At 44.8% G+C, this 25,726-nt stretch overlaps 1 protein-coding gene across 1 annotated transcript in view; it reads left to right on the top strand.

The window, feature by feature from the left end:
• Positions 1–2,310: 2,310 nt before the first annotated feature.
• Positions 2,311–25,726, top strand: part of STK10 (serine/threonine kinase 10) — a 381,616-nt gene continuing 358,200 nt past the window's right edge. The window contains exon 1 of the mRNA XM_086931586.1: positions 2,311–3,025. Coding sequence (XP_086787712.1) covers positions 2,870–3,025 — 156 coding nt within the window. The 5' untranslated portion in view covers positions 2,311–2,869. The remainder of the gene's footprint in view (positions 3,026–25,726) is intronic.

Below are 25,726 nucleotides of genomic sequence, written 5' to 3'. Positions count from 1 at the left end.
CCTCCCTCTTTTTGGCTCACAACTACCTCACAACTTTACTCTCTATCTCACTCTCTCTCTATCTCACTAGCTCACTCTATCTATTTCTATCTCAATCTCACTATCTCACTCTCACTACCTCAGTATATCACGACTCACTCCCTCAAAAATTCACTACATCACTCTCTCACAAACTCACTCTATCTCACTACCTCACAACTTCACTCTCTCTCTAACTCACTCTCTCTCTAAAAAGTTTAGAATAACATAACTCACTTTCACTCTCTTTCACTACCTCTCTCTCTATCTCACTACATCACAACATCACTCTATGCTTATATCTCACTACCTCACAACATCCCTCTTCCTCACTACCTCACTCTTTCACTACCTCACTCTCTAGATCACTACCTCACTCTTTATCTCACTACCTCACTCTCTATCTACCTCACTCTCTCTCTATTTCAATACCTCACTCTCTCTCTATCTCACTACCTCACTCTCTCTCTGCTAATGCAATAGGTATCACATATGCAAAAAAAAGCTAATGCCGATAGAAATGACAGTGCCATTTATTTAGGGATACAAAAAAGATTAAAAAAAATAATGAGCAATACCAATAGCTCTACCTATGATATTGCCGAGACCATTGCATTGTAAATGCTTGTAAAACTTTGTTACAAAGTCTGTTTCCCCCCTGGGTGATAAGGGCCTGCACAGCGCTGGAATAAGCTGCACACTGTTAGTTCTAGTTTGGTGGGAAGACCCCGAGCTGTCTCATACCGTTTATTTTATCTCCTCGGGACGAGCCCGCCCCAAGGAGTGCATGCTCTCTACAACTGGGACATGACAGCTCAGCAAAGCGGGTATTCTCCCACTCCATAGGAGTCCTGGTGCCCAGCCTCCACGTAGGCTCTCTTGCAAGCCCTTCTTTCCTGCTTGAGGGCCTGACCAGAGGGTGCACTCTTCCTGTCACCGCCAAGTTACGGCCCTATGCGCACAAGCATTTCTGGAGCTCTCAGTGCAACCTTGAGCGGCATGCATGCTACGAGGTCGAAAACACGATGTCGGTGGGCACAACCACATTGTTCACCAATGTGGGGTTCTGTGCCCTGAGCCTACATACCAGATAAATGACGGACACAGACATAGCGTGGTATGGCCTTAGACTGGCCCAGAGCACTTGAGCGCGGCCCCCTTTTATTAGCAGGCACCACATCACTCATGATGCCTGTGTTGGATAGGTGTGTGGTGAGTGTGAGACTGTTATAACTTGAGTCACCAGGACTCTACAACCTCTACTCTGCTGGTCTGTTATTGTTGCACCACACACACACAATCACAAAAGCAGAGCAGGGGCCACACCTTTTCATGCCCGGCTCCTAAAGCCGGGAATGACCTTATGCAAAACATCCGAGACCCCTCCTCTCTTCTGCACGTTTGTAAGAAGTCAAAGAAGACTTCGCTTTTGGAATAAGTCGTCCTAGGCGATCCTCACTCACCTGCTCTAAAGCATCTGGACAGTCTCATAGGTAATTAGTGCACTACAGAAACACTGCAAACAAAACATAAGATAGGTTTATTTGACAAACTGCTGCTATATCTTCGAACATGGAGAACAGTATTTGCTATTCCTTGCCCTGAATGCATGTTCAGAGTACTTTTACATTTTAACTGCTGACACCGGGTTGCTGGTGAAAGAAGAAGACTGTATTCCAGAGGTTTTCTAACACATACATAAAGATGTTCTGTTTTACTAACTAAAATACCAACATCTCAAAAACGATATCAGTAACCTAAAAAGTACTACCTTGGTTTTTAAGTCAGATGATGTAGATGGCCAGCACCCCTCCCCCTCCCCCCCAAAATGTGTTCCGGCACCACTGAATTGATGGCGCTTCAAGGAGACAGTTGCGCTGAATAAAACGTACACAATTCGTATTCGGACGTTTAGCCTCTAATAGAATAATATTACACAGAAAAATCTACCCATTAAGGAAACACAATTCTGAGTAGAAAAAAAATCCCCAAATCCATCGTAGACTGTCATTTTGTTGTTATTTTTTTAAGAAAGGGAACATTTAAATCTATATTACACAGCTTCTTTAGGGCCTCAGACAGGAGCCTGGAGGAAACGGGAGAGGAAACGTTCACTGAATATACGGTGCATCCGGCCGGTTGTGTAAAACTCATTTACACATCCACCCACCAGGGGGCGCGCGCCGCACATTATCGGAATCATCCTCCCAGACTGTCTGTACCGTAGCGGCGGCAGGCGTGCCCCTCAGGGGGCGTGGTCGGGCACGCCTGCTTTTCCCGCCCAGTCCCTGCGTTTGGTGAGCGGAGGCGGCGGCAGCGCCAGCGGCCGGGGTTAGTTACCGGCGGAGTTTCGGAGGTGCTGCCGTGCCGGCTAGAGCCTTCTGCCCCAAGTCAACGACCTGACAGTGAACTGCCCGCCGGCGATATGTCACCCCCTGAACGCATCAATTCCCATATGCACTCAGTACTGTCCAACTCACCTGACCTCTGATCCCTACCCCGGCCCCTCTCAACCAGTTCTTCGAACTGGTAACCTCTTCTTCCTCACCCCCTTACTTCATCCCTGCTCATCTGCTTGGTTCAAGTCAACCCTCCCCAATCAATCCCCTACCTGACTCTGACCCTTAACCTCTCTGGTGCCCCTTCTTCCACCTGCCCAACCCCACCCCCTCACCTTTCACCTCTGCATTTCTGCCGTGCTACCCTCACCTCTGCTGTCCGCCCCCTCATCTGAGCCCCACTTCCTGTGCATACACCCTTGTGCCAAACCCTACCTCCTGCGGAGCTCGTTTGCTCCCACTCTTCATAACTGGGCTGCAGGAATCCTGTCCACTATCGGGGAGTACCAGGCATGGCATTTGCGAACTTCCGGCGCATTCTGCGCTTCAATAACCAAGACCGAAGGCGGCTGAAGGAGTACGAGCATGTGCAGCGGGACCTGGACCCCACCCTGGAGTGGGAGGTGGTGGGGGAGCTTGGCGATGGCGCCTTCGGCAAGGTGTACAAGGTAAGGTGTCCCAGAGACCGGGGGTCAGAGGGTGGGGGAGGCCAGCAAGGTAAATGGATTCATTTAAAAGGAGTCCCCCAGAGGAGGGTTACTTGTGGAGGCCTGAGGTTTTCTGGAGCAAGATGAGATCACTGGTGCCAAGACTATTTGTTGCGCTGTATAGTTCTATACGTGGAGTTTTCCAGAAGTGATTGGCCTTTCCTCTAGGTTATGTTATGTTCAAAATATTTTATTAGTTTTTGCATAGATACATAAACAAAGACAATACAAAAAACAGTATTATAAATCAAAAATACCAGGTTATGTTTGCAATGTCTCTTGGTACCCCTGCTAGTCATGTTCACATTCTACTGTTTGGTTACAGGGCTATGACAATGCCACTGGTTTTGTTTTGTGCCACCTGAGAGTCATTGGTAGATCATCTCAGATGCTTTTTGTTCACCTGGAGTGATCTTCCCGTATTAAAGTGATAACCTGTGTGCGATCATTTATGCTTTTCTCCCCCACGTGCTGCCAAGGATTAACAAGGGGGTGTGGGATGCAAGAGGTTTCACCATATTTCTTTATCAGTTTACCACACACATTCAGCACACCCTCAAGGAACTTAAATTTGTTTGAAAAAGTCACTCCTTGAGTGACTCTCAAGCAAGGCCTCATCAACCTAGCATTCACAGCCAACATCAATACTTTACCAAGTCCTTCGCTATTTCTGTGTTTGTCAAAGTAGATGCCTTCCTATCCCGTTGATAATGTGATCCACAAGCTCACAGACAATAAATGTACCATCAGAAAGCAAGCAAAGTGGTACAAAAGCAAACCAATATCAAAACTGAAAATTCTCTCCTGAGTCTGCAGACACCACATCACCTCCCCAAAGCTACCTACTATCTGGCAACAATCCGAGAAGCCTATTAAAAACCTGAAATCTCCCAAAGATGCATAGCAGTGTATTAACCCACTATCTGATCCAGGCCCAGTCCATTAAAGCACCACATGAAATGATTTCTTCGTATATAACATAACATAAGAAAGCACAATGTTCCTTTCGCCAAGCCTCACAAAACTCCCCAGTGGAGCCTTCTTAAGCCAGTGTTAATCACGTACACCTGAGACATCCTTATATCTCTAAAAGTCACCCAGAATGAAGCAGACACGATGCTTTCCATTATTTTGAAGTCCTTCACCAGAGAAGCATAGACGCCATTTAGAGGCTATCTGGGTTAGCACCTGGTTGACTTTTGCTGCCCTGTGATTGCTACCCTAGTCCCAGTGGTAATTGGAGCATTGGCAGGATCATAATGTAACCAGGGTTCCTGCAACCCTGTTTAATATATGTGATTCTTTGCACTCCTTTCCTGATGCCTTCAGCTCAAATAAGAGGCTGTTGAGGGGTTCAGGATCGGATAAAGTTGGTGCACATTTTGAAGTTGTTGACCGGCAAAGGGGTGCACAGTGTCCAACCTCCTTCCCTTGTCTTAAGACTCTTTGCACAGTGCCCTAAAGAGTCTATTTCACCACAGAGGGAAACCAGATCTGTCAAAATGCCGACAACCAACAGTCTGAACATGTCCAAGATCATGAAATTCAGCGTTTCCAGTAAAGTTAATTTTTTTACGTTTTTCCCCCAAAGTTTATGAAGTGTGAACAAGAAAGACTCAAAGGGGCACTAGAGTGCCTCGCATTATGCATTTAGTATCACAATTTAATAAACTAAAGAATACATACACGTTAATAGCACAAATGCTACAGAAGTTCTGTGGGTTATGATGTGAGTGTCAATTGTGTCCTGAGTTACAGGCCATCTCAACACAGACAGCTCGAACACACACACACTACCGAACAGTTAGGCCACGTCTTGAAGTTCTTGTTCGCGTAATGCTTTTAGTGCAGATCTTCGAGCCATTGAACCTGGTTGTAGGCATACTGATCTAGCCTCTGTTTATGAAACAGGACCCTGTATGCCGTAATACACACTTTTCTGGTAACAGTCCCTATTATATCCTGTGGAGTACCCTTCTTCTTGCTTGCTCCACAATCTTGGGGTATGATCAGGAACCTTTGGTTCATGTGCATTGATAGGTTTTGGAGACAAACTTCCATTGTCTTGGAGTCGTGGAATCGCAGCGAATTCATTTGGAGTGAAACATTTCGCCTTCCCTTTACCAAGGTTTTATTTTTTTAATGTGTGAAATTGATGAAGAACCGATAAGATCTCAAAATCTTCTGAATACTAGTTTAGCTGCTTACTTGTGGGAAGTACGCTTCTACTATGAAGACCCACATTATATAGCGATCAATAACCCACTTCCTTTCCCTTGCATATAAGGATATAGTAATAGGGATTGTTATCTGTAGGCCTGACTTCATTATCGTAATGGTTAGGACTACACGTTGGTTGATGACAAACCCTGCATTCTCTTGCTTTACTGGGCCTGCTTGCCCTGGACTGAGCACCAGTGATGAGACTCCCAGGCCATAGCACCCACTGTGTCTGTGGTTCCTGATGCCAGTCGGGTGCGGTGTTATCTCTTACACTTTTGTAGACTTAGTTCTGAATGCTGCAAGCACATTGGTACCTCTTAAGATAAGTTATTGGTTACCGAAAACTAGGTATAACTATTTGGGGCGTATAGTTATCTCGATATTTATGAAAATTCTCCTCACCGGTTATCGGAATGACTGAATTTCTCTTTAGCAGCTTTTTTCTGATTGGGAGTGAGTGCTTAATTTATGATGTTAGATGAAGGGTGCCTCGACCCATGCCCCTATGTTCTGCTATATTATTGATAAAATCCTTCAAAATAGGCACTGCAGAGAAAACCTAAACATCCTTGCGCCCACTCTCGCCTCATAGCAGAATGGAACCGTACACTCCAGACTCAGGCTACGGAGCCACCCTCTAAACTTAGGTCTTTGGCAAAGCGCCCCTGGCAAATGTCCTAAAATCCATATTAGTCATATTGAAGAGCTTCTGCATGCCACTGCCAGACCCCTGAAGCAATACAAGCTCATCAGCCTCACCCTGGTGAATCTACACTGACCGTCCCTTTTGGCTGGCAACACAACTAAAACCCACTGTAAACCCAATGTGTTGACCTGTCTTGTTAATAAATTAACCCATTCAGAAGGCCGGCAGGAGTCGACTTCTCCCTAGAGGTGATCAACAGAAAGTATAAGAAGGACACAACATTGAGACACTGATTCTTGATCGCTATACCCACATTACTGAAAACCTCTCATGCATCATGGCATCTGCTGCAATTCATTAAGTAACTAAATCCTATTTTTTCCAGTAGCATCGCCTTTTCATGAAATGAGGACTTCCAGTATTTTGTTCGTAAAGCCCATTGACAGAGAATTTTCCCCTCTAATCCCTATGTCTTTTTTATTCAGAATCACAGATTTCACCGAACTATCCTTACCTTTAAAATAGCAAACCTAACACCAGCATCACTTTTGAATAAATAACAATAAGGTAATTTCTCTGATCTTCTGTTCTATTTCACTGACCAGTGCCTGAGAGACGAGTTTGATTCGAGATGCAACTTTCCTCTTTGCAGACTTGACCAACTTTGCTTCTTTTACTTCAAGACTTTCTTTGCCTTCATCTTACACTATGTGCTGTTCAATCAATGAATGCAGTACCTCCAACCATCAATATCTGAATACAAATCTATCGCATGTTTCAAAAATGGAAATGAATGCCATAACATTCGTAGAAGGAAATTGATGCGAACTTGAACTAAGCAGAACCAGCCAACTACTTGTAAAAACACACAGAAGACAAACAGGAGAAATTGCACAATGCTATTCGCAGCTCTTTGTGTTTTAGGCTATCAAGCCAACAGGTGCATGATAAAGCAACACATTTCCTGCTCTGTGTAAATGGGGTGGAGATTGTCGACTCCTCTTTAATGGTCGTACACTTACTGCCTGTATTGGAAGGGCTTGAGTGCTGTATTTTGTTTACTGTGCATACCTTCATCGGATCCACTGTTCTGACGGCCTCAGTTCCATCCCTGTAAAATGTCCCACTCCCACCTTCTCTATGTCAAGTCTTCAATGTGGCAAAAGGCTGGAGATCTTTTAAGTTTTTTAAGTTCTATCACTTTACCTTTGAAAAAATTCCTGCCTGAAGTGATCTGCATTATCGAGGACAACTTGAGGACATCTGTCGATCATGGTTGTTGCTCCAATAGGTAGTAGATGTTGTTTGGCTTTTCTTCTGGTAATTTGAACAGTCAACAACCTGATGCACCCAGAGTCTGTGTATTGCCAAGCTTAAATAGGCGCAAGATCGAACAAATCACTGCTGGTGTAGGTTTTTTTGTTAATCTGATAAGAACATCATTTTGCAGAGTTGGTAAGTAATTCTGAATGGTTGGAGCTTTTACTCTTTAATTAAGCGTCACTTACGCATACAACGCGATAAGGGCAGCAATCTGTTTAGCACAAATATGTTTAATGGGGTGGGTGTATTCAAGCAGAGTGCTATTCTACACAAAATGAGTGATGGCATTGTGATGGGTATGGTGTGTAGCATGTTTTGTACATCTGTGGATAAATATGATTTTCTGGGTGTTTCTAATTTAGAGGGTGGTGTAGTTAGTGGACTTTGCAAACAGTGTGTAACTAACCACCTGAATTGAAGCAGGTCAGTTGAGCGGTCTCACTTAGACCAGTAAAGCTTGGCGCTTCTGCATCATTTCACTGTTGGGCTCGGTGGTGTGGGCTAGCAGTATATTCTTGGCTCTGTGGTGTGGGCTAGCAGTACATTCTTGGCTCTGTGGTGTGGGCTAGCAGTGCATTCTGGGCTCTGGTGGTGTGGGATAGCAGTATATTCTGGGCTCTGTGGTGTGGGATAGCAGTATATTCTGGGCTGTGTGTGTGGGATAGCTGTATATTCTGGGCTCTGTGGTGAAAGGCTAGCAGTAAATTCTGGGCTCTGTGGTGTGGGCTAGCAGTGCATTCTGGGCTCTGGTGGTGTGGGATAGCAGTATATTCTGGGCTGTGTGTGTGGGATAGCAGTAAATTCTGGGCTCTGTGGTGTGGGCTAGCAATACATTCTTTTAACCACCTCCCTCCATGCCTCCTATCTTGGCTTGTGGGAGTCCACCCCAAGTACCCAGGTGGGCAAACCTTTTCTGGAACGGGGCATCATTTGGCCACAACAATTACAAGAACCCTGAAAAGCAGGTAACATTTCACACACAATGGCAGTGCTCTTCATTATTTGAAAACCATGGCCCAGGTTAGCATTACTTCCCAGTGGTGTCAGTACTTAAGATTATGTCAAAATCTGAAGTCAAGAGAAAGAATGATTACAATGTTAATGGGTCAATTAAAAGACCATGCGGGAGCTATAAAAAAACAACCTGAACATTCTTCAATGGGGAACTGGAGAGTGGGAAACGGAATTAGAATCGTTTAGGAGGGTATGATATGGACTGTATCTGAATTGAAAAATGTAGGGTGCAAAATATGCAGTTGTCCTGGTACCAAATGTTCCTTATCTGGACACTGTACTGTTCCTCGAAATTAAGCCCTGGAGGCCCAATGCATTTCCCAGAACTGACCGCAATAAAAGAAGTTAAAGACCACGCGGGAACAGAGTCGACCCACATCCACTGGGTTTGTGCGTTTATCACCAACCCAAGCAGTGCGCTCAAGGGATGATGGGCTACTGGGTGCCACGCAGCCTTTACCCTCTTACCACACACAGACACTCCTTCTAGCCACACATTAACTGTGCAGATGTTTGCACCATTTGATGTCCGTCCGCTGCTCTCGCCTTCCTCGGGCAATGTATTTCTCCTCCGCATGTGTATTTCTGTTCAGATACCTCTCATCTGTGTCTGTGCCCTTCCCCTCGCTCTTAAGTGTTCTCAGGCGGCTCTGTCGCTCTGAAGCACATAGCTTTAAAGTATCTTTTTAATTCACATATATTTTTTTACACTTGCAACAATCAAAATAGTGAAAATCGGGTTGCAAGTCCCATTAATCTACAGCGTTGTGCCAAGGCGAAAAGAGATCCTAACATATTAATTACATTCAGTATACATTAAACCTCACTGGTCTGCCTTCTTCAGGCCCGAATATCATTGTAAAGCAGTGAGCATCGTACTGCCTCTCCCATGAGTGATATTCTGCATGTCCATCCTTCGCTAGACGTAACTTATCTGGTCTTTCAGCTGCTCAGGGCTGGCTCTCGTCTCAGAGGGAATCGCAGAGTTCTGGTAATCTCGTTCCATGGTTCTAGATCTTCAGCAACTTTTCATCTTTCTTCACTAACTTCACTCTGACCTCTTTGGCAAGACACCACCCCCCTACACTCCTCAGCCAGCTAGTTGCATTTGAGGTTTTAGCATTTAGCAATGTATTGCCATCATTCTCCTAGCTAGTAATAGTGCTAAATTTATACACTTTCTCTTTTTTTTATTTTTTGTGTGGCGGGCTCCTGCGCCCAGTGGGTATACAGGTGGGTGTGCCTGAATTCCCACTTCTTGCAATTTATAAAGCAGGCAACTACCCATGGGTGTCTCGGCGGTGAGGACTGGAGCCAAGGGGGGTAAACACAAATCTTTATTGATTAAAGTGCCAGGTCTTTAGTTGCTTCCTGAAGGTGAGCAGGGTTGAGCTGGTCTTGATGTGGGGGGGTAGCTTGTTCCAGAGTTTAGTGGTAGCGAACAGAAAGGATCTGTCGCCCCAGGATGCTTTTTTTGTACGGGGGTCGATGGAATGAATAGCCTTGTATGCGATGCAAAGAGCCTTGAACTTGGATCTGCTTCTAACAGACAGCCAGTGGAGTTGACGAACCACATTAGAGATACGTTTAGATTTGGGAAGAGCCTGTCAGAAGCCTGGCCACTGCGTTTTGTACTAGTTGGAGTTTGTTAAGAACTCTTTCTTGAGCATTAATGAATAGGCTATTAAAATAATCTACTTTGGACATGACAAGTGTGCTGATTAGGGTCTTAGCGGTTGTAGGTGGAAGGTATGGGAGAAGTTTCTTTATGATTTTGATGGTGTAGAAGGCTGAGGAAACTACTGCATTTGCATGGTCCATAAATGACAACTTGGTGTTGAAGATGACTCAGAGATTTCTCACTTTTGAGACTGGTGATGGAGGTGATCCTAAGTCTGCTGGCCACCAGAGAGAGAGCCAGGCGGGTGAAAGATTGCCAAAGATCATCACCTCCGTCTTGCTGGAATTCAGTTTGAAGCCGTTGTTTGCCATCCAAGTGCTTATGGCAAGCATTCCCTACTGAAAGTTGTCTGCCACCTTAGCTCTGTCGTAGTGTACCTCCAACACTAGTATCGTCGGCGTAAGATGAAAGGCCCAGGTTATAGGATTTAATGACCCTCGCCAGGTCCGACACGTAAATATTAAACAAGGTCGGGCTTAGCGAGGATCCCTGAGGCCCACCGCAAGGGGGGGTGAAAGGGGGGGAGGTGAAATTGCCAAGCGTGACTTATTGTGATCGGTCGGCTAGCAATGATGCAGGAGGGGCCCTGGCCTTGTGAGAAATACCCAAGGCAGCGACACGGTCGATCAAGGTGGCAGAAAGATCGAGCAGGTCGAAAACTGCAGCTCCTCCTGCATCAAGAATCGTTTTAAATTCGTCAGATGCTTTAATGAGGGCGGTTTCCGTGTCGTGTCCTTTTCTGAAGCCAAACTGGGTGTCATCTAGTAAGTGGTTTTCATCGATGAAATGTGCTAATTGAGTGTTCATAACTTTCTCTGCGATTTTTGCTGGCAGGGGCAGGCATGCAATGGGTCTGTAGCTAGTTGTATCAGCTGGGTCAAGGTTGATCTTTTCAACAAGTGGCTTAATAACAGTCTTTTACCAAATGGAGGGGTATATGCCAGTTTTGAACATGGAGTTAAATATGTTGGCTAAATTGGATGCTATGCTGTCAGGGGAAAGGATGAGAGATGTGATCAGGGGAGATGTGATTAAATTCCTCAAAGGAGGAGGGGTGGTGTGTGCTAATGGGAATAGCTTACCGAGGAGCAGGGGCCTGTTGATTTTCTGGATTCTACTGTGTTTGTATTGAATGAGTTGTTTGATGTAACATAGTCGTAGATGGTACTGACTTTCTGTTGGAAATATATAGCCAGCGAGTTGCAGAGTGTCTGGGAGGCGGTAATGGGAGGAGTCGCCCCTTGCCCCCGGTAGCTTAGAGACCACCTGAAACAGTTGCTTGAGAGTCTTGTGCAGATTCGATTTGATTACTATAGCAATTGCTTTTTGCTGTGATCAGAAGGTGTTTGTAGTTAACTAGGGTCTGTTTGTAGAGATTTTTTTGGGTAGAATCGTCATTTAAACGCCAGCGACGTTCTTGATGTCTACGTTTTTGATTTGCGCGCCTGAGGGTCTCACTGAACCAGGGTGCTGAGACAGTATTCCTGTTATTAGACCTTTTTTTGGTGGGTACTGCCAAGTTGACCGCGTCGTTAATCCAATGTGTATACTGTTTGGCAGCTAATTCGGGGTCATCGGGGGGGGGGGGGTCAGGCTGAGAAGCGAGTAAAGATGATTGAAACTCAAGGGGGTCAAACTTGCTCCAAGCTTTGAACTGTCTGGGGTGTATGAGGTTGGGATGAGGGAGGAGGGGCGAGTTGGTTTTGATTTGAATATCAAAAAGTACTGCATAATAATCACCCAAGGCAATGGGAGGATATTTCCTAGGACAAGGTGCTGATGATTGGAAAATAATCCGTCTAATGTATGTCCAGCGGAATGTGTGGGGGAAGCGACAATTTGTGTGAGGCCTACTGCATCGAGTTCGGCTAGAAGGGCTGAGGTGTCTTGGTTGCCGTGTGCCTCGAGATGGAAATTGAAATCTCCTAGGATGGAGAAGTTGTTTTCACCTGCCACTAATTCAAGTAAGCGGCTCATAGAGGCAAGGAATTACGAGAGTGATCCAGGGGGGGATGGTACAGAAGGATGACTTTGAAAGGAAGAAAGTGGGTGATGTGATCGTGAAGCTGCAAGCTTCGCAGATATTGGTGGGGATTGAGGCCGTCCTAATACAGTAGTGTTCCCAGTAGATAAGTGCAAGGCCTCCACCTTTTTTATGAGGTCTATCGAATCTGCAGACGGAATATCCTTCTGATGTCGCTGTGCAGAAGTCGGGCCCACAGACGGGGTCACCCAAGGTTTTGGTTATAAAGAGAAGGTCCAAATTGTGATTTTCCAGAAGGTGCCGAATTTTGTATTTGTGTTTTGGGAGGGACAAGGCGTTTATCAGGGAGGAGTGAATGTTTACATGTAAGGAGGGGATGGTAGGGGGAAGATGGGGTGAGTGTAAAGTGTCTAAGGAGAAGAGGCAGTTGGGGCAGAAAGTGGTGGGATGAGGGACTGCTTTCTCAAGATTGACAGTGGGGCAGTTCTGTGGGTGGTTGCAAGTGGAGAATATGATTTTAAGCTGTTCAGATGTGTAGGTTAATGGCTTGGTGGCCCTGAGCCCGGTCCAGGCGCAGATGGGCTTGCCTTTGGTTTGCCCTTGGCAATCACTGTATATGTTTACCACCTGTTCCCAGTGGTTCTGAATATCAGGACTGGTCTATGTCAGAAGGTCGGCAGCTCCATCTCACTGGGAAAGCCAGGACGGGTTCCCCAGCGGTCTACAGCGCGGAGATACCCTATGTGGGGTGATTCATGCGCTTTACAAGACATCATTACATTACATTCTGCCTGTATACACTGAGGGCACTGTGAGCCTTTTGTGCGATTGCATTTGTGAAGCATCCCGGCGTAAAAGATAGTCTTTTTACATTAAGTAACTGTATAAGCCTAAACCTTTGCATTGCTGGATGCCCTTTATATGAGTGCAACTGTATCATCCTGTGGTTTGTCTTCAAAACATACTTTGCAATCCTTTTCCTACTTTTGCCTAGTGGTCAGTGTCGAGATGATCATGTCTGTCCTTATGTATATTGGTAATAACTCCTGTACCTTGATCTGTTTGTAGTAGTAACTCTAGTTTGTTAGATCTACATGCCTCTGCCTCCGCTGTCCCCCAAACCTAATGGGCTATTCTGCGGCCTCCGCCCCAAAATGTAGAAACTGTCCCCATCTCAATTAGAAGGGCTCCACGGCCTGTTCTAGTGTGAGCAACACAGTCTTCAAATATTTATCTTGACTCATTAAATCCTATTCTTATTTCATTTACTTGGGTCCAGATCCCCATCAAGGTGTCTAAATTCTGGTATTTCCTACAGTGGTTCATTTCGAGAGTAGGATGATGCGTGTTCTCATTTTGATCTGCACATATTCCAGGCATGCAGTGCTGTTTGAGATATAGGCGTGCTTTCTTCTTGGGAGTGTACCTTCTCATATACCTTTTCCTGAAGTTCTTTTCGTATTGCTGCTCTATTCGGGATCTCTCTACGTTATTGTCACCATACCTTCCGGCCATGAACCATTGAGGAGCCTGGTAGTAAGTAATATTCTAGATCCGGGACTCTACGTCCCCCTTGTTCATATGTGCTTTGAGATACATCACCTTTATTCTATTTCTTTTCTTGCTCCATGCATAGAGCTGTTTCTGCCCACCAGCCATGCCTCCTAACCCAAAGAGGGTCTCCCATCCATCCAAACCCTATAGATGTGTCCACTCAAATCCTAGTCAAAAAGTGCTCTTCTCTATTTCGACTTTGCTGAAGTGTTCAGCCCATGTCAAAAGCCATTTGGTGCAAAGTTTAAAATAGGCAAATAAAAATTAAGCAATTGAAATCTTTTATTGATAAAAACACTAATTTGAAGCACTATATAAATGATGCAACTGACAACACCGAAAGCACTTTAGGACTTACAAGAACTGTTCAAGGCATATATAAATACTAACACAATACAATATTTACAGAGATTCAACGGATAATGTGCGACATGTCGAGGAACACAATACAAATTGGAATCTGTGTCCGCCCTGTGCAGTAATAACCTGAACTGTCATCTCATCAGGAGATGCCTTCACGTGCTGGCTGCTGGTTCCCATCAACGAGTGAGGCCAGCACTGGTGCAGTTGGACTGGGAGAACTTGCTCTGTAGGCTGCAGGTACCAATCAAGCCTTCAACTTGAAGAGTTATTCGAATACCAAAGCTGCCTTTCGAAGGCAGGGTTTGGAAGACGAAGCTTTCAACAGATATTTGTGCGCCAATACATTGTTCAAGCTCACGTGCCATATGTATGTTGTCTTATGCCCCCAAACACTATGAGATGAAGGGATTGGGACATTTAGGGGGCCTCGTGGCGGAAACTAGATGTTGTGGTGAATGGGCGTGTTGAGGGTTTTAAATGTGCAATGCAAGGGTTCCTGCAGATGTCTCCATTTCTACAGTATGAAGACCACACTTCTTACTCAATAAAGTGGAGAGCAGCTCTGTTGTAATGCCCATCCGCTGTAACACGTAATGCAACCCCTTGGCAGTCTGAGAATCAACACGGATCTGCAGGATACATGGAGAGATTTCATGTAAAAACGAAGACCCAAGTAGAAACGGTTTGTCCAGTTCCATTCAGAAACGATTACTATATAGTTTGAATGAGTACGAGCTGAGGTTTTTATTAAGAAAGCATGTGTGGTGTTTGTTCCATGAATCCTTTTTTTTATAAATGATGGATGTGTAATTAATTTCACCTATGGCCTCACCCAAGCTAAGAAGTTAATGTGTTGCTTGCACATTCCGCAGTCTTCACTCGGCAAGAGGCTAGCTGTTCTTCGGAGACTAAAGTCCAGTGAGTGCAGGAGGTGAGCAGTGCCATCAGCTGGGATGGTTTTGAGGACTGCCCCTTTTTTAGAAAAGGTACAAGCTGCGTGCCGCTCATGTGACGCTACCCTTTTCTGCAAGAATGGTCTGTGCTTCAAAGACAGTGGACCCCGTCAGCCCAGTTGGATTGTTGCAAAGAAGTACATTTAAGTGCATCAACATTTTGTATGGTCTTGTCTGAAAATACATGCAAAACCATCTTGAAGGACCTTGGACAGATTGTGACTCGAATCAATCAATGAATAATATGCTAATTTGATTTACTAGTTCAATATTATAACATATCCCTGATATTCGAGAAGTCCGATCAATGATATTTTGTGGAGATCTTTATTCACAAGCTTCAGAAGAATTGTCCCTTTATCCAAGAAAACGCTGCACTGTCATAAAAATACCTAAGGTTCGAGGGTGGCATCCTAATGAATCTGTGACGCTTTCATTTTGAAGTCCATTTTGTTTTCAGGTTATATAAGGAAATAAAATGATCACACCGTAGACCGCATGGAGCTTTCTGAAATGCCCACCACATAATATTTCAAACTACCTGATAGGAACTGGCTTGCCTTTTGTCATTTCAATGCAGCCACCCTATAGCTTGTGTGCAGGTGCTTTGGCGGCTATGGAGCCTCGCAGTGCTTGCCTACAGCTCTGGTAGGACCGTATTTAGTATGTTTGAGCGGCATGTTCCTGCTGCTCGGAGTATGGTCCCTTTCTGTAAGGGTAGATAGAAGTCGCCAGGATGTACCTCGCTTGGTACTAGTTTTTGCACAAATGGCTTAACAGACATTAAATTGTGTCAGCATGTGGGAAATTACTGCATTGCTAATATACCTTATCTTCATTTTTAGTATCGGTTTTGTGCAATAAATGTCTTTTTTTTCTTTAAAGCAATTCTGTGAAAACACTAATTACAAGTCTTCGAGTATTTAACAAAATAAAGATTAGTCTGTGAATCGCCAATTTGGGTGATAAAGGGATCCGAAGCACCCCAGTGATATAAAGCTATCCAAGCAGAGCCCAGGCACAAATGTATATGTTTTCATACATAGCGCTCCAATTGAGATCTTGAAATGAAACTGAAACCGGATTTATGCAGCTGCAAATTCTGAAGTCGGGGGAAGTGTACAAACAACCTTCAAACTGATAAAGAAAATGTAACTTTCAGTGCTGGGAACCTCTTGGGCACAATCCTGGTAGCATTGGTTAGCACTGAGCCAAAAGATGACTGCCACGGTTACATTTAAGCCTAGGCTATGCTTCTAATTTCCCACACATCTTTCTTAAGCTTTGTCGCATATTTCAGATGCTGCAGGTCTTGGAAGTATTTTGTTGTGTACCCTTCTGCTTTCACTTATTAGCAACACTTTTTAGGGGTTAGTTCCACACCAGTGGCGTCACTAGGGTTGGTGTCACCCAGTGCGGGTAACTCATGGTGTCACCCCCTCACGACATAAACCAAGGAGTCACAGCACTTTAGTATTAAAATAGTGTTATCTACTCCAGATCATAAGTTACAAGTTGCCGCACAAGTAACAGCATTCACGTTATGCAGCATTTAAGGCATCCGTGTGAAGCTGCCAGCATACAAATATACTAAAATCACGAAACTATGACATCATCCATATGAAATAGCTCTACCTTCTGTATTGATGGATGCATACCCTTAAGACTGGGTAGAGGCAATATTATTAAAGTTGTTATTGAGTATATTATGATATGCTATGCTTGAATATATTGGATGCACGTCATATGATGTCAGATGGCCGATTGCAGCATGGTGATGTCCATTTGTGTCCAAGGTTCCATGTCTCCATGGTGTCCACTTCTAAGCCTTCCTGGGCCCACCACCTCTGACTCCATCACTGTGTCCCATGCCTGCCTGCCTCCTTGTGCCTGTGCGTGCATGACTCGATATTCGCCTGTGCCACTTGACCCCTCGGTGTCAGGCTTGTCCCCAGGCACAAGTACTTGTGTCTCTGTCCTAGTTTCCATGTTTTTCTGGCTCTCCTGGTTTCTTTGTCGACACAACCTTCTACTCCACTGTCATGAGCAAGTGACTAAAGAGACTGCTACTCTAGGAGCACATCTTGTTTCTACTCTTTTCTTAAATTTGAAAGAGCAATTTGACCAAACACAATACAAGGCTGTTTGTTTCCACTGCTTAGGCACAAATAGTTTTTTTGCAGTGGGCTTGAGTCAAAGGATTTAAAGTAAAGAAGGAATTAATCCAAAATAAACACGGACCTAGGAGAAGAGTCATACTGATGGTTTAATGACTTCTGGTTGTCATTATCCTTAGTAAGTACTGTCCTCGTCTTAGTCATTAGTTAGGAGGCGTCATCCACCTCTAGATTGGAGAGAAAGACTTGGAACTATGCTGTTATCTGACACCACCCACCCGTAGGTGATATAAATGGCTTGCACTCCCAAAATTGTTCCTGATGTTACCAAGTCTTATTAAAGACCAGCAATCGAAGGTGGGTGTTGTGTGGTAATGGATGTGGAGAGGGAGATAATGACTAAAGATAATGAAGGTTACCGAAAAGTAATTACGTTTTTAAGCCGACATCCACCGGCCTTCTGGCCAGTCGTTATTTAAGAGGACTACCAAAGCCATTAAATAGCCTTTGAAAACATAAAGTAAAATCAACAAACAATTTAAATGCAGTAAAGAATTATATACGAATGGTCTAACGGAACAAAATAAATCACAGATTAAAGACAGATTATGAAGAATAGAATTCAAGACACCTGGCTCAAGTAAGCGACCTTTCAACCCAGCATTTTGAATACGATAATGGTTGGCATGGCAAAGGTGTTTGGAGAGGCCCAAGCGGGTACGCCACGCATCTGCATCGCATCATCACATCGGTGCGTGCATGGCGACGTGCTGTAGTGCAGTGCACACACACTCACTGCACTGACTGCAGTAGCAATATTTTAATTTGTAAGCAGGTGCGCAACTGCTGCGAGTGCGCACCGTGGTGGCGTGCGCTTGCACGCACTGGCAGCAGAGCAGAAGTGAGGGCGAGGCTGAGCCGAGGGGCTGCACTCCACTGTGCAGTGAGCCAGCCAGTGTAACTAACCAGATTGGTGTCACCCCTGATGGGGTGACACCCGGTGCGGTCCGCACCCCCCGCACCCCCCTAGTGACGCCACTGTTCCACACATCTGTTTGGATCACCCATTATCTGTAAATAACCTTGTACAACTTAAATAATGTTGCCTAGTTCACAGCACTTGCTGTAAGACAGTATCCTCTTTAATGAGGAAAATGCTCTGTAAATATGTAGTTAAGATCCACTAACACTGCTTCTTTGCCATCGCTAACTTTCAAAAGGGAAGGCATGGGTGGTAGAGCTTCTGACTATAAAGTGTGTATGTTGTGGGATGTGCTGCTTAAAAGCCCAAACCAGAATCATGAAACAATTGAGAAATAAAACCTGATAAACATGGCTTTCATTTTAGAAACCGGAGTCGGCAGAAGAAAACGCACCTAAAAAGCTACGTAGTCATCGTTCCATATATAGCGTCAGGAAACCTGTGAGCATTGGTTGCACTCTGCACCAGTGACTGGGCAACAGTAACAATGTGCCAATAACTCTGAAGCTACTTCCTGGTATTACATTTGGTTATAATGAAATAATGCCTTAGCAAAGAGGAAAGGACTGACAGACCTCCCTCTTCAGTGCTGTACCATGAAGGTCACCTCACTTTGCCCTGCCAAATCTGTAGATTGAACATTAAATAACTAGAACAATGTTATTACTCTTGCGTTCTTAGGGATATCATAACCTCGGCTTTTATTTGAAGAAAGTTCTTCTGTAAATCTGATACTTAAGGTGTGTTTCTAAAATTCTGTATATCACAAGTATAAAGCATTGTAGTCTCCAGGGAGATCCCGACATACAAATATGGCCTAATTAACGTTTTTGTGTTCAAGCATTCTTTTAATAAACCACTTTGAGACCTTTGATGCTACAACGCAAAATCCAAATTCCATGCTGCTACCAAAGTAGAATGAACGGGGACTTGTGTAACTCAACTGGTGCTCACGTAAAGCGCTCCGATACCGGCTACCTTTGGGTCAAATTTGCGCTATATAGCAGTACGGGAAAAAAGTAGAGCATAACTGATTTGAGAGACAATGGATTGACTCGCTGATTGCCTTCTAAAATCACTTGAAAGAAGAAAAAAACTGGTGTCTTGTTCACAAGGCCTATTTACTGTGCTAATTTAACCCTTTGTGGTCTTCGGGGCACAAGGAGTTCAATATGCACACTGAGCGACGCTCCTTAAAACGGGCCCGTTGTGAGTATGGCCCCAGCCTCCAGGCCTTTTCCCCCACCAAGCAGCTGATTCTGTGAAGGACACTCGAGACACCATGCATTGCTTTCTCTATTCAGTTTCGCTGCACTACGGCAACTTTCAGGAGCTTTACCTTTGCAGAATGGTAGTACATGAGTGAAAGTGTATTTACCATTCCACATAGCACAAACCGTGTTTATGTCCGTCTTTCTTTTCACTGGCATGGCAAAACCTATATCATGAAAAGTCATGGATGGGGGTCAGTATTTTAATTGTAAACGTGTCGTCGGTCAGTAAAGGGCTTGGTATGGCTGGAATCACCACAGGCCGCTTTGGAAGAGATTCCCCAGTGAGTTGTTGCAGCTCGCGCCGCGGTCGCGTGGCACCGGGCACACCTCAGCCCATGGCCAGGGAAATGGCTGGAAGCGGGAAAACGTCATCCGCTGCGGCGCTCGCGCTGCACGTGCGAGGCCGGCTCGCGCTGGCAGCGAGCTCATGAAAACACGCCTCGGTGACTCGGCCGCGAGGCCGGTGACGCGGCAGCTTGCTTTCGTTAGCGTCGGCCACTCAGCTCAGCTGGCCGGGCTGTTCTGGCAAAGAGCGCGGATTGCAATGTGTGTTTCTTAAAATTCTTTTAGTTTCTCCTCCAAATACTTTTGTCATTCGCAAATGCTCTCAGTGGGGAGGCCCAAGGTTGCATGATCGTTTATTTGTGTATTAAAAAAATCTCCCCTGGCTTCGTTGCTGCTTACGTGCACGAAGTTTTAGTCATCGCAGCACTCCGGGGCGTGCCCCAGTGCGCTGCATTCCAGTGAATAGGAATGAGTAACCAGTGAGTGGTCAGTCTGAACGTGCCTCACGATCTCAGACTCATTTGGCCATTTCCAATGTACAGAGAACTGGGAAGGCAAGTGAGGTATTTCGCAGTGAGTTTTCCTTAAACAATGTAAACAACACCTATGGCAATTTTAACAGAAAGATCACGCGTGGTAAACCATTAACCAGCAGACGTTTCCATAACCAAGATCAGTGGCTCTGTTCCAATACTGCAGCCTAGCCTGATCCCGCCCTCTTTAGGTGCTTGGGAACCCTACACCAGGAGAGAGCTGCCGGACCCAGGACCACCTACAAGCGTACATTGCTCGAGTTCAAAGCATGTGATTAACACAGTAACTGAGTCTCTGATGAGTTAAGGGCTTGGTGTGTCTGATCTTTCCACCTCTTCAGGCCTGTTCATCCTTTTCAAGACTCTCAACATGTAGCACATTCCGGTTTTGGGGCAACCCCAACTCCTCCTGCATTCCTTCAGGTGGCCATATAATCCCTTCATTGTGCCAGTTGTCAAATAACCGGGTTACTCGCGACCCTTGAACAAAACCAGGTCAAAGGATATGAATTTCACATTCATTTTATAATTTTTTAGGGTTCTTGGTTCAAGCACACACTTTCCTATCATATAATGCTGACCAGTTTGTGTGTCTCATTATAATGGAGTGATCTTCTGGTCTGGAGACTAGGAGCTAGGGCGTATCACAGGTAGGAGCCATGCACTGCTCCATCCTCGCCCAACACACTCCTGGCTGTGCGACGATCTAGTTTAACCGTTCTGTACCGGTGAGGGGACCCCCTATACAGGATTGGAAACTTTCTTGGCTCAAAACTTGCAATAGGAGAGGCCCTGGGCCGCTCAGTTTTCCAGATTTAGCGACAATTTGTCCCTAGATTTTAAAAATCCTGTAGGAGAAGCCAGAGAGCATTTCATATATCCTGATAACCCTTTTATGACATTCTCTAAGCAGTGTCCCTGTTGCTCTGCCATTGGCTTGTCAAGGCCGCTACCTCTATAGGATACAGTTACAGAATTGCATGAGAATGAATTGTCCAGCACATCCCAAATCCTAAAGTTTCAAGGACTCCCGGGAGAGTAAGCACAAATGTCCATATTACCCTGGTATGCTATTGCCTTGTTGGTTTGCTACCTTTACTCCGGAAGCAGGCCAGCGGGAATCTTTACAGCAGAAGTAGGACTTTGACAATCTTTACTTTGCAATCAGTACATTGTGAATCTTTATTTTGGAATCAGTACATCAAGAGTCTTTACTGTGGAAGCTGTACAGCAGATAGGTTCACGACGGACGCAGTACATCTGGAATCTTTTTATGGGAGGAAAGCTTTCTACCACTTGCGTAGGAGTAAATACTTCACATGGCTCATTACCCAGCATCTAAGTATCATTAGCTGTATAATACTTTTATAATGTACTAAACCAATATACACATTTATACATCTATCTGTTTATATGCATTTTCGTCTGTATATAGATGAAGTACATTTAAAAACCGCGTTTATGGCTTGTCACTACACCCTTCTGCCAAGATTACCAGGAGAGGGCTGTTTATCCCAGCCTAGAAGGACTGACGGGTAGGATAGAGGACAGAGGATATGCTGACTGCTCTTAGACTAAAATCCACCTTTTTCAACCATGCGTTCTCACTTCACAGGGCCCACTCTTATTTATTTATCTGAGAGTTTTATATAGCTCAAGCTAGACCCAAAGGTATCGGAGTGCTTTACACCAGTAACTGTTCACGTCAAAGATAACCAGTCTATAGAGAGCATCTGAGTCAGAGCACTTTAAAAACAGTAAATGTTCACAACATAGGTAAGGAATATAGTAGACCATTATTATAGCGCTAGCTAGGTGCATGAGGTGATTCGTTCGTCATAGTTGAATGGCATTGGGAGCAGCATAGGAGACTGAAAGAGTCATGTGTCCGTCTTGAAGGAACTGGTCTATGTTCATGCATCTCAGTGGAAGGGGAAGGCTGCTTGTTGATGGGGGGTGTCACTAGGTTTTTCGTGGGTTATCAGTAGACCTCGCGCTTTGTTCCTTAATTTCTCATACACTACTTCCAGCATGTAACTGCTAAGCGGGTGCCATGTATTGTCAATTCAGATATTACTTATGTAGGGGACATTTTGGGGTGCCCTGTTACGTGCTGTGTTTCCACGTGGCTCCTCAAACCCCGTGCTTCGTGGCAATGCCAACAGGCCTGGGTAAGATGTGTTTTCGTAGCTGAATTTTTGCAACAGACCCCACTACCCTGCGCCTCCTTCCCTAAGAAGCAAGCTGCACTTTCTGACTCGTGAAGGGTCGCCCCCTTTCTTATAATGCTTCGCAATCAACACGGTGTGACGAAGATTACTCCGATGAGTCGAAAAATCTACGATTATGTCCATTCCAAAATTGCGTGCTGGAGAAACTGGATGAGATGGGGACATGCTCAAGGAGAATGTTCACATTCCAACGTTTTACGGCCACTTCCCGCCTCTGCTTGTGTTTTCCGGGGCTGGCGGGAGACAGCATCCCAAATATTTCTTCAGACACTTGCAGCCAATGTAAATATTGACGCCATGCACTGCTCTCTGCGCTCTTCTTGCAGGTGTTCGACTGTCGAGGCACATTTAAAAGCATCACATGCAAAGAGCTGGCCTGTGTAATCTGTTTTTTATGGAGGACTGTACCAGTAACAGAAGGACACTCTACGTACCGTGAAAATGATCCCTAATCTGTGTTCTAAATGTACTATTTCTTGCGTACCGGCTTGCCTGGATGTTGGTCAACTTTGCGAGATTGTCAATAAAGCAGTTGACTCCCTGGAAATAAACCATAGAGTTAAGGTGACCACCTGGCATGGAGGCAAATTCTGGTTAGGACTGTAACAATTCAGGACGAAGATCAATTTTACGGACACATCCGAGAAGAATCCTAGACCTCACTACTTTTTCAGCATATTTATTTACTATTTTTTATGGTACACTATTTCTGCGCTGTGTTCTGTATGTGATTGCCTTTTGATGAATATGTCCCTTTACTCCCCACGCGTTGTAAACACATGCCATTACCCCCCATTTTTCCCTCCGCAAAATGTTTTACAATGCAGGGCTTTACAATGCATTCCATTACGACACATTATCCATTACAACCCAATTTACTTTTCTAACTCCACCGAGGCGTTGTAAAGGAGAATGCTTTGTAATGGTTTGTGGTGTAAAGCCCTGCGTTGTAAACGGTTTTGTGCAGTATAAAATGCGGGGTAATAGACTGCATTGTAACACGGTCGTTGTAAAGAATATATACGCCTTTTATTATGTTGGTCAGATTGCGCATTATATCCTTGTTCAATTATAACTTGATGTCCTTGAGCACAATGTCAAGTGCACCCCCCCCCCCCCCAATCCAAATATACTCAGCCTTCCTTGGAGACAAAACCAACAGAAACCTTTTTGCTTATGTTTCTCAATATTTTGAGACTGGTGGCAAAATGTTTGGGGAAACATTAAGGCCCGTGACCTTTTCACCCGCCATTGAGGACAAATTGTACAAAAGCATTGGGCTCACCTTCTTGTCCTCTAGATTTCAAACCTAAAAAAAAAATGAATGAGATGTGGAAAAAAGCGCATAAATAAATAAAAATCTCCTGAGTACTCCATGATCTTCATACCACATATGTCCTGCACTGTGCACCATTACCCATCATGTTGTGCACCCCTCCAATGACATAGAGCATCATCACACATAGCTCATCGTAACACCACCCTCAGAACGGTGCACCACCGCCAACTGTGTAGTGTTTGTTAGTATTCGGGTGGAGACAGTTCGAGTTCGACAATACCAAGGCTAGTGTTACAGCAGAGGGACTTCTAAGACACGTAGCCTCACTTGCATGTGCTGCACACACAGCAAGCTGTGAGGGGAGCTGAGTCCTGGAGGAGACTGACCAAGAAGAGGTTGTCACAAAATGACAATACAGTTCAAATATTGTGAGAGTGCAAAACGGGCAACCCAGAACTGTTTCCTCCAGAGCAAAAGCAGCAAGGCTATGTAACAGGTGGTGAACTAGACAGACTGCACGTTTCTGTGCGTGTTTGCGGTATCAGGCAACAAGCAAAATGTGGTATCCACGCTTGTGGTTATGATGATGCTCTGCGACCTTGTCATTGCTTACCTGACCTGAGCCTGGAACTCCGTGATGTCACCTGGAGAGCCTGGCCCAGGTGAAGGAACGTGCGGGATTTTTAAGAGATTGGCAGTTGCTGTCTTCGCCTGCGCTTGTTGTTGGATGGGATTCTGTCCTCCCAATAGAGATACTTTTCTTCGACATTAAACTGATCCCCTCTCCCCATTTACGCCACATCCCTAAGTGTCACACAACTTTGGAAATCTTTATCCATGATGTCCCTCGGGGGTTTGTGATTCTCTGTAGGTGCAGTGGTGCTTTGTGAATTGGGGGTCAGCAGTGCAGATTACGGTGTTATCGGTCAGTTACTTTTCTAAAAGGAGTTGGTGCTGATATAGATTAACACATTGCATTCAGACATTTGGGCAATATTAAGCAAGATATGTCAGTAGATTTTGCCAAAGACGCATTGGCCAATTTATAACTTGCAAATGAAAAGAGCACATCCTGGCAGGGTCTACTTGACCTTTTATTCTCTCTGCAACCGCAAAATCAGTCGGGCCGAGGTTTCTAAAAACAACTTCAACCAGTTAGTGCTCTATCTGCAAGGTAAATGAGGACAGTACATTATTTTCCACACTGAAGTATTGGTAACAACCAAGGTATTTGTTGGGATGGATAAGCTTCTTGCATGGCACATGACATCCTGCGAATCTAAGCATATGTGCAGAAGCCTAGGCCAGTCACTGATCTTGAGAGTTCATGCAAGTTTAAGCATATGAACCGAGATACCCCTCTTGGGGTGGTTTGTGCACAATACATTTTAACTTAATATAACCTATTTGAACTGCATTATCAAATCGCTGCACCTGGGCCGGATTCATGCCAATCCTGATAACTCTACATATGGTAACCCAGAACTAGGGAAACACCAGAAAAGTGGGAACCGAGAGGGAGTACCTATAAGAGATGGAACTCTGGATCACATATGTAGTGTAGTGGGTTGAATTTAGTACAACTGTGTGAATAAAGTACTTTTATTTTTGTAGAGGTAAGCACTTAGCTAGACATTTCCTTTTAGGATGTCCTTTGATAGGATCTCGTGTGCTGTGCTGCCTCCCTGAGAATCCGGTGACTGCTTGCTTTTGCTACCCTGAGGGTTAAGTGTGGAAGGATTGTACTGTGCCAAATTTGTAGAGTCATAGTAAAATGAGCCCTGGCACATCATTGGCTAATGCCCTCAACCCTGATGGCAGAGGCCTAGTAGCTCCTGCCTACCCCAGTGGACCTCCAAACAGGGCTTGATAGCAGGTTGGTCAAGCAAGCTCTGTTTTATTTTTGTAGTCACAGCACTGCTGTATGTTTCATGGTTGGTGAAACAGACACCCAACAAGAGCCAGCCAGAAATGCACCTTCTGAGCTGTATTTAGGAGAGTAATGCCCTTTGCCACTTGCCTGGCCAAAGCAGTACAGAGAATACATCCATAAGGGGCTCTGAGAAAGCATAGTAGCCTGAAATGGACAGATGCAGCCTAGGATATTTGACTGTCTGTACAGTAGCTGCATGGGAAGTAACAAGCCAGAGCAGATGTCATGGCTCATACCTCATGTCAGGTACTGGGGTACCAACAACGTATCTGCAGTCTCACAGCACA

This window comes from Lissotriton vulgaris, chromosome 7, assembly GCF_964263255.1.
Source record: "Lissotriton vulgaris chromosome 7, aLisVul1.2, whole genome shotgun sequence".
Lineage (NCBI taxonomy): Eukaryota > Metazoa > Chordata > Amphibia > Caudata > Salamandridae > Lissotriton > Lissotriton vulgaris.
This window is presented reverse-complemented; position numbering and strand designations above follow the sequence as displayed.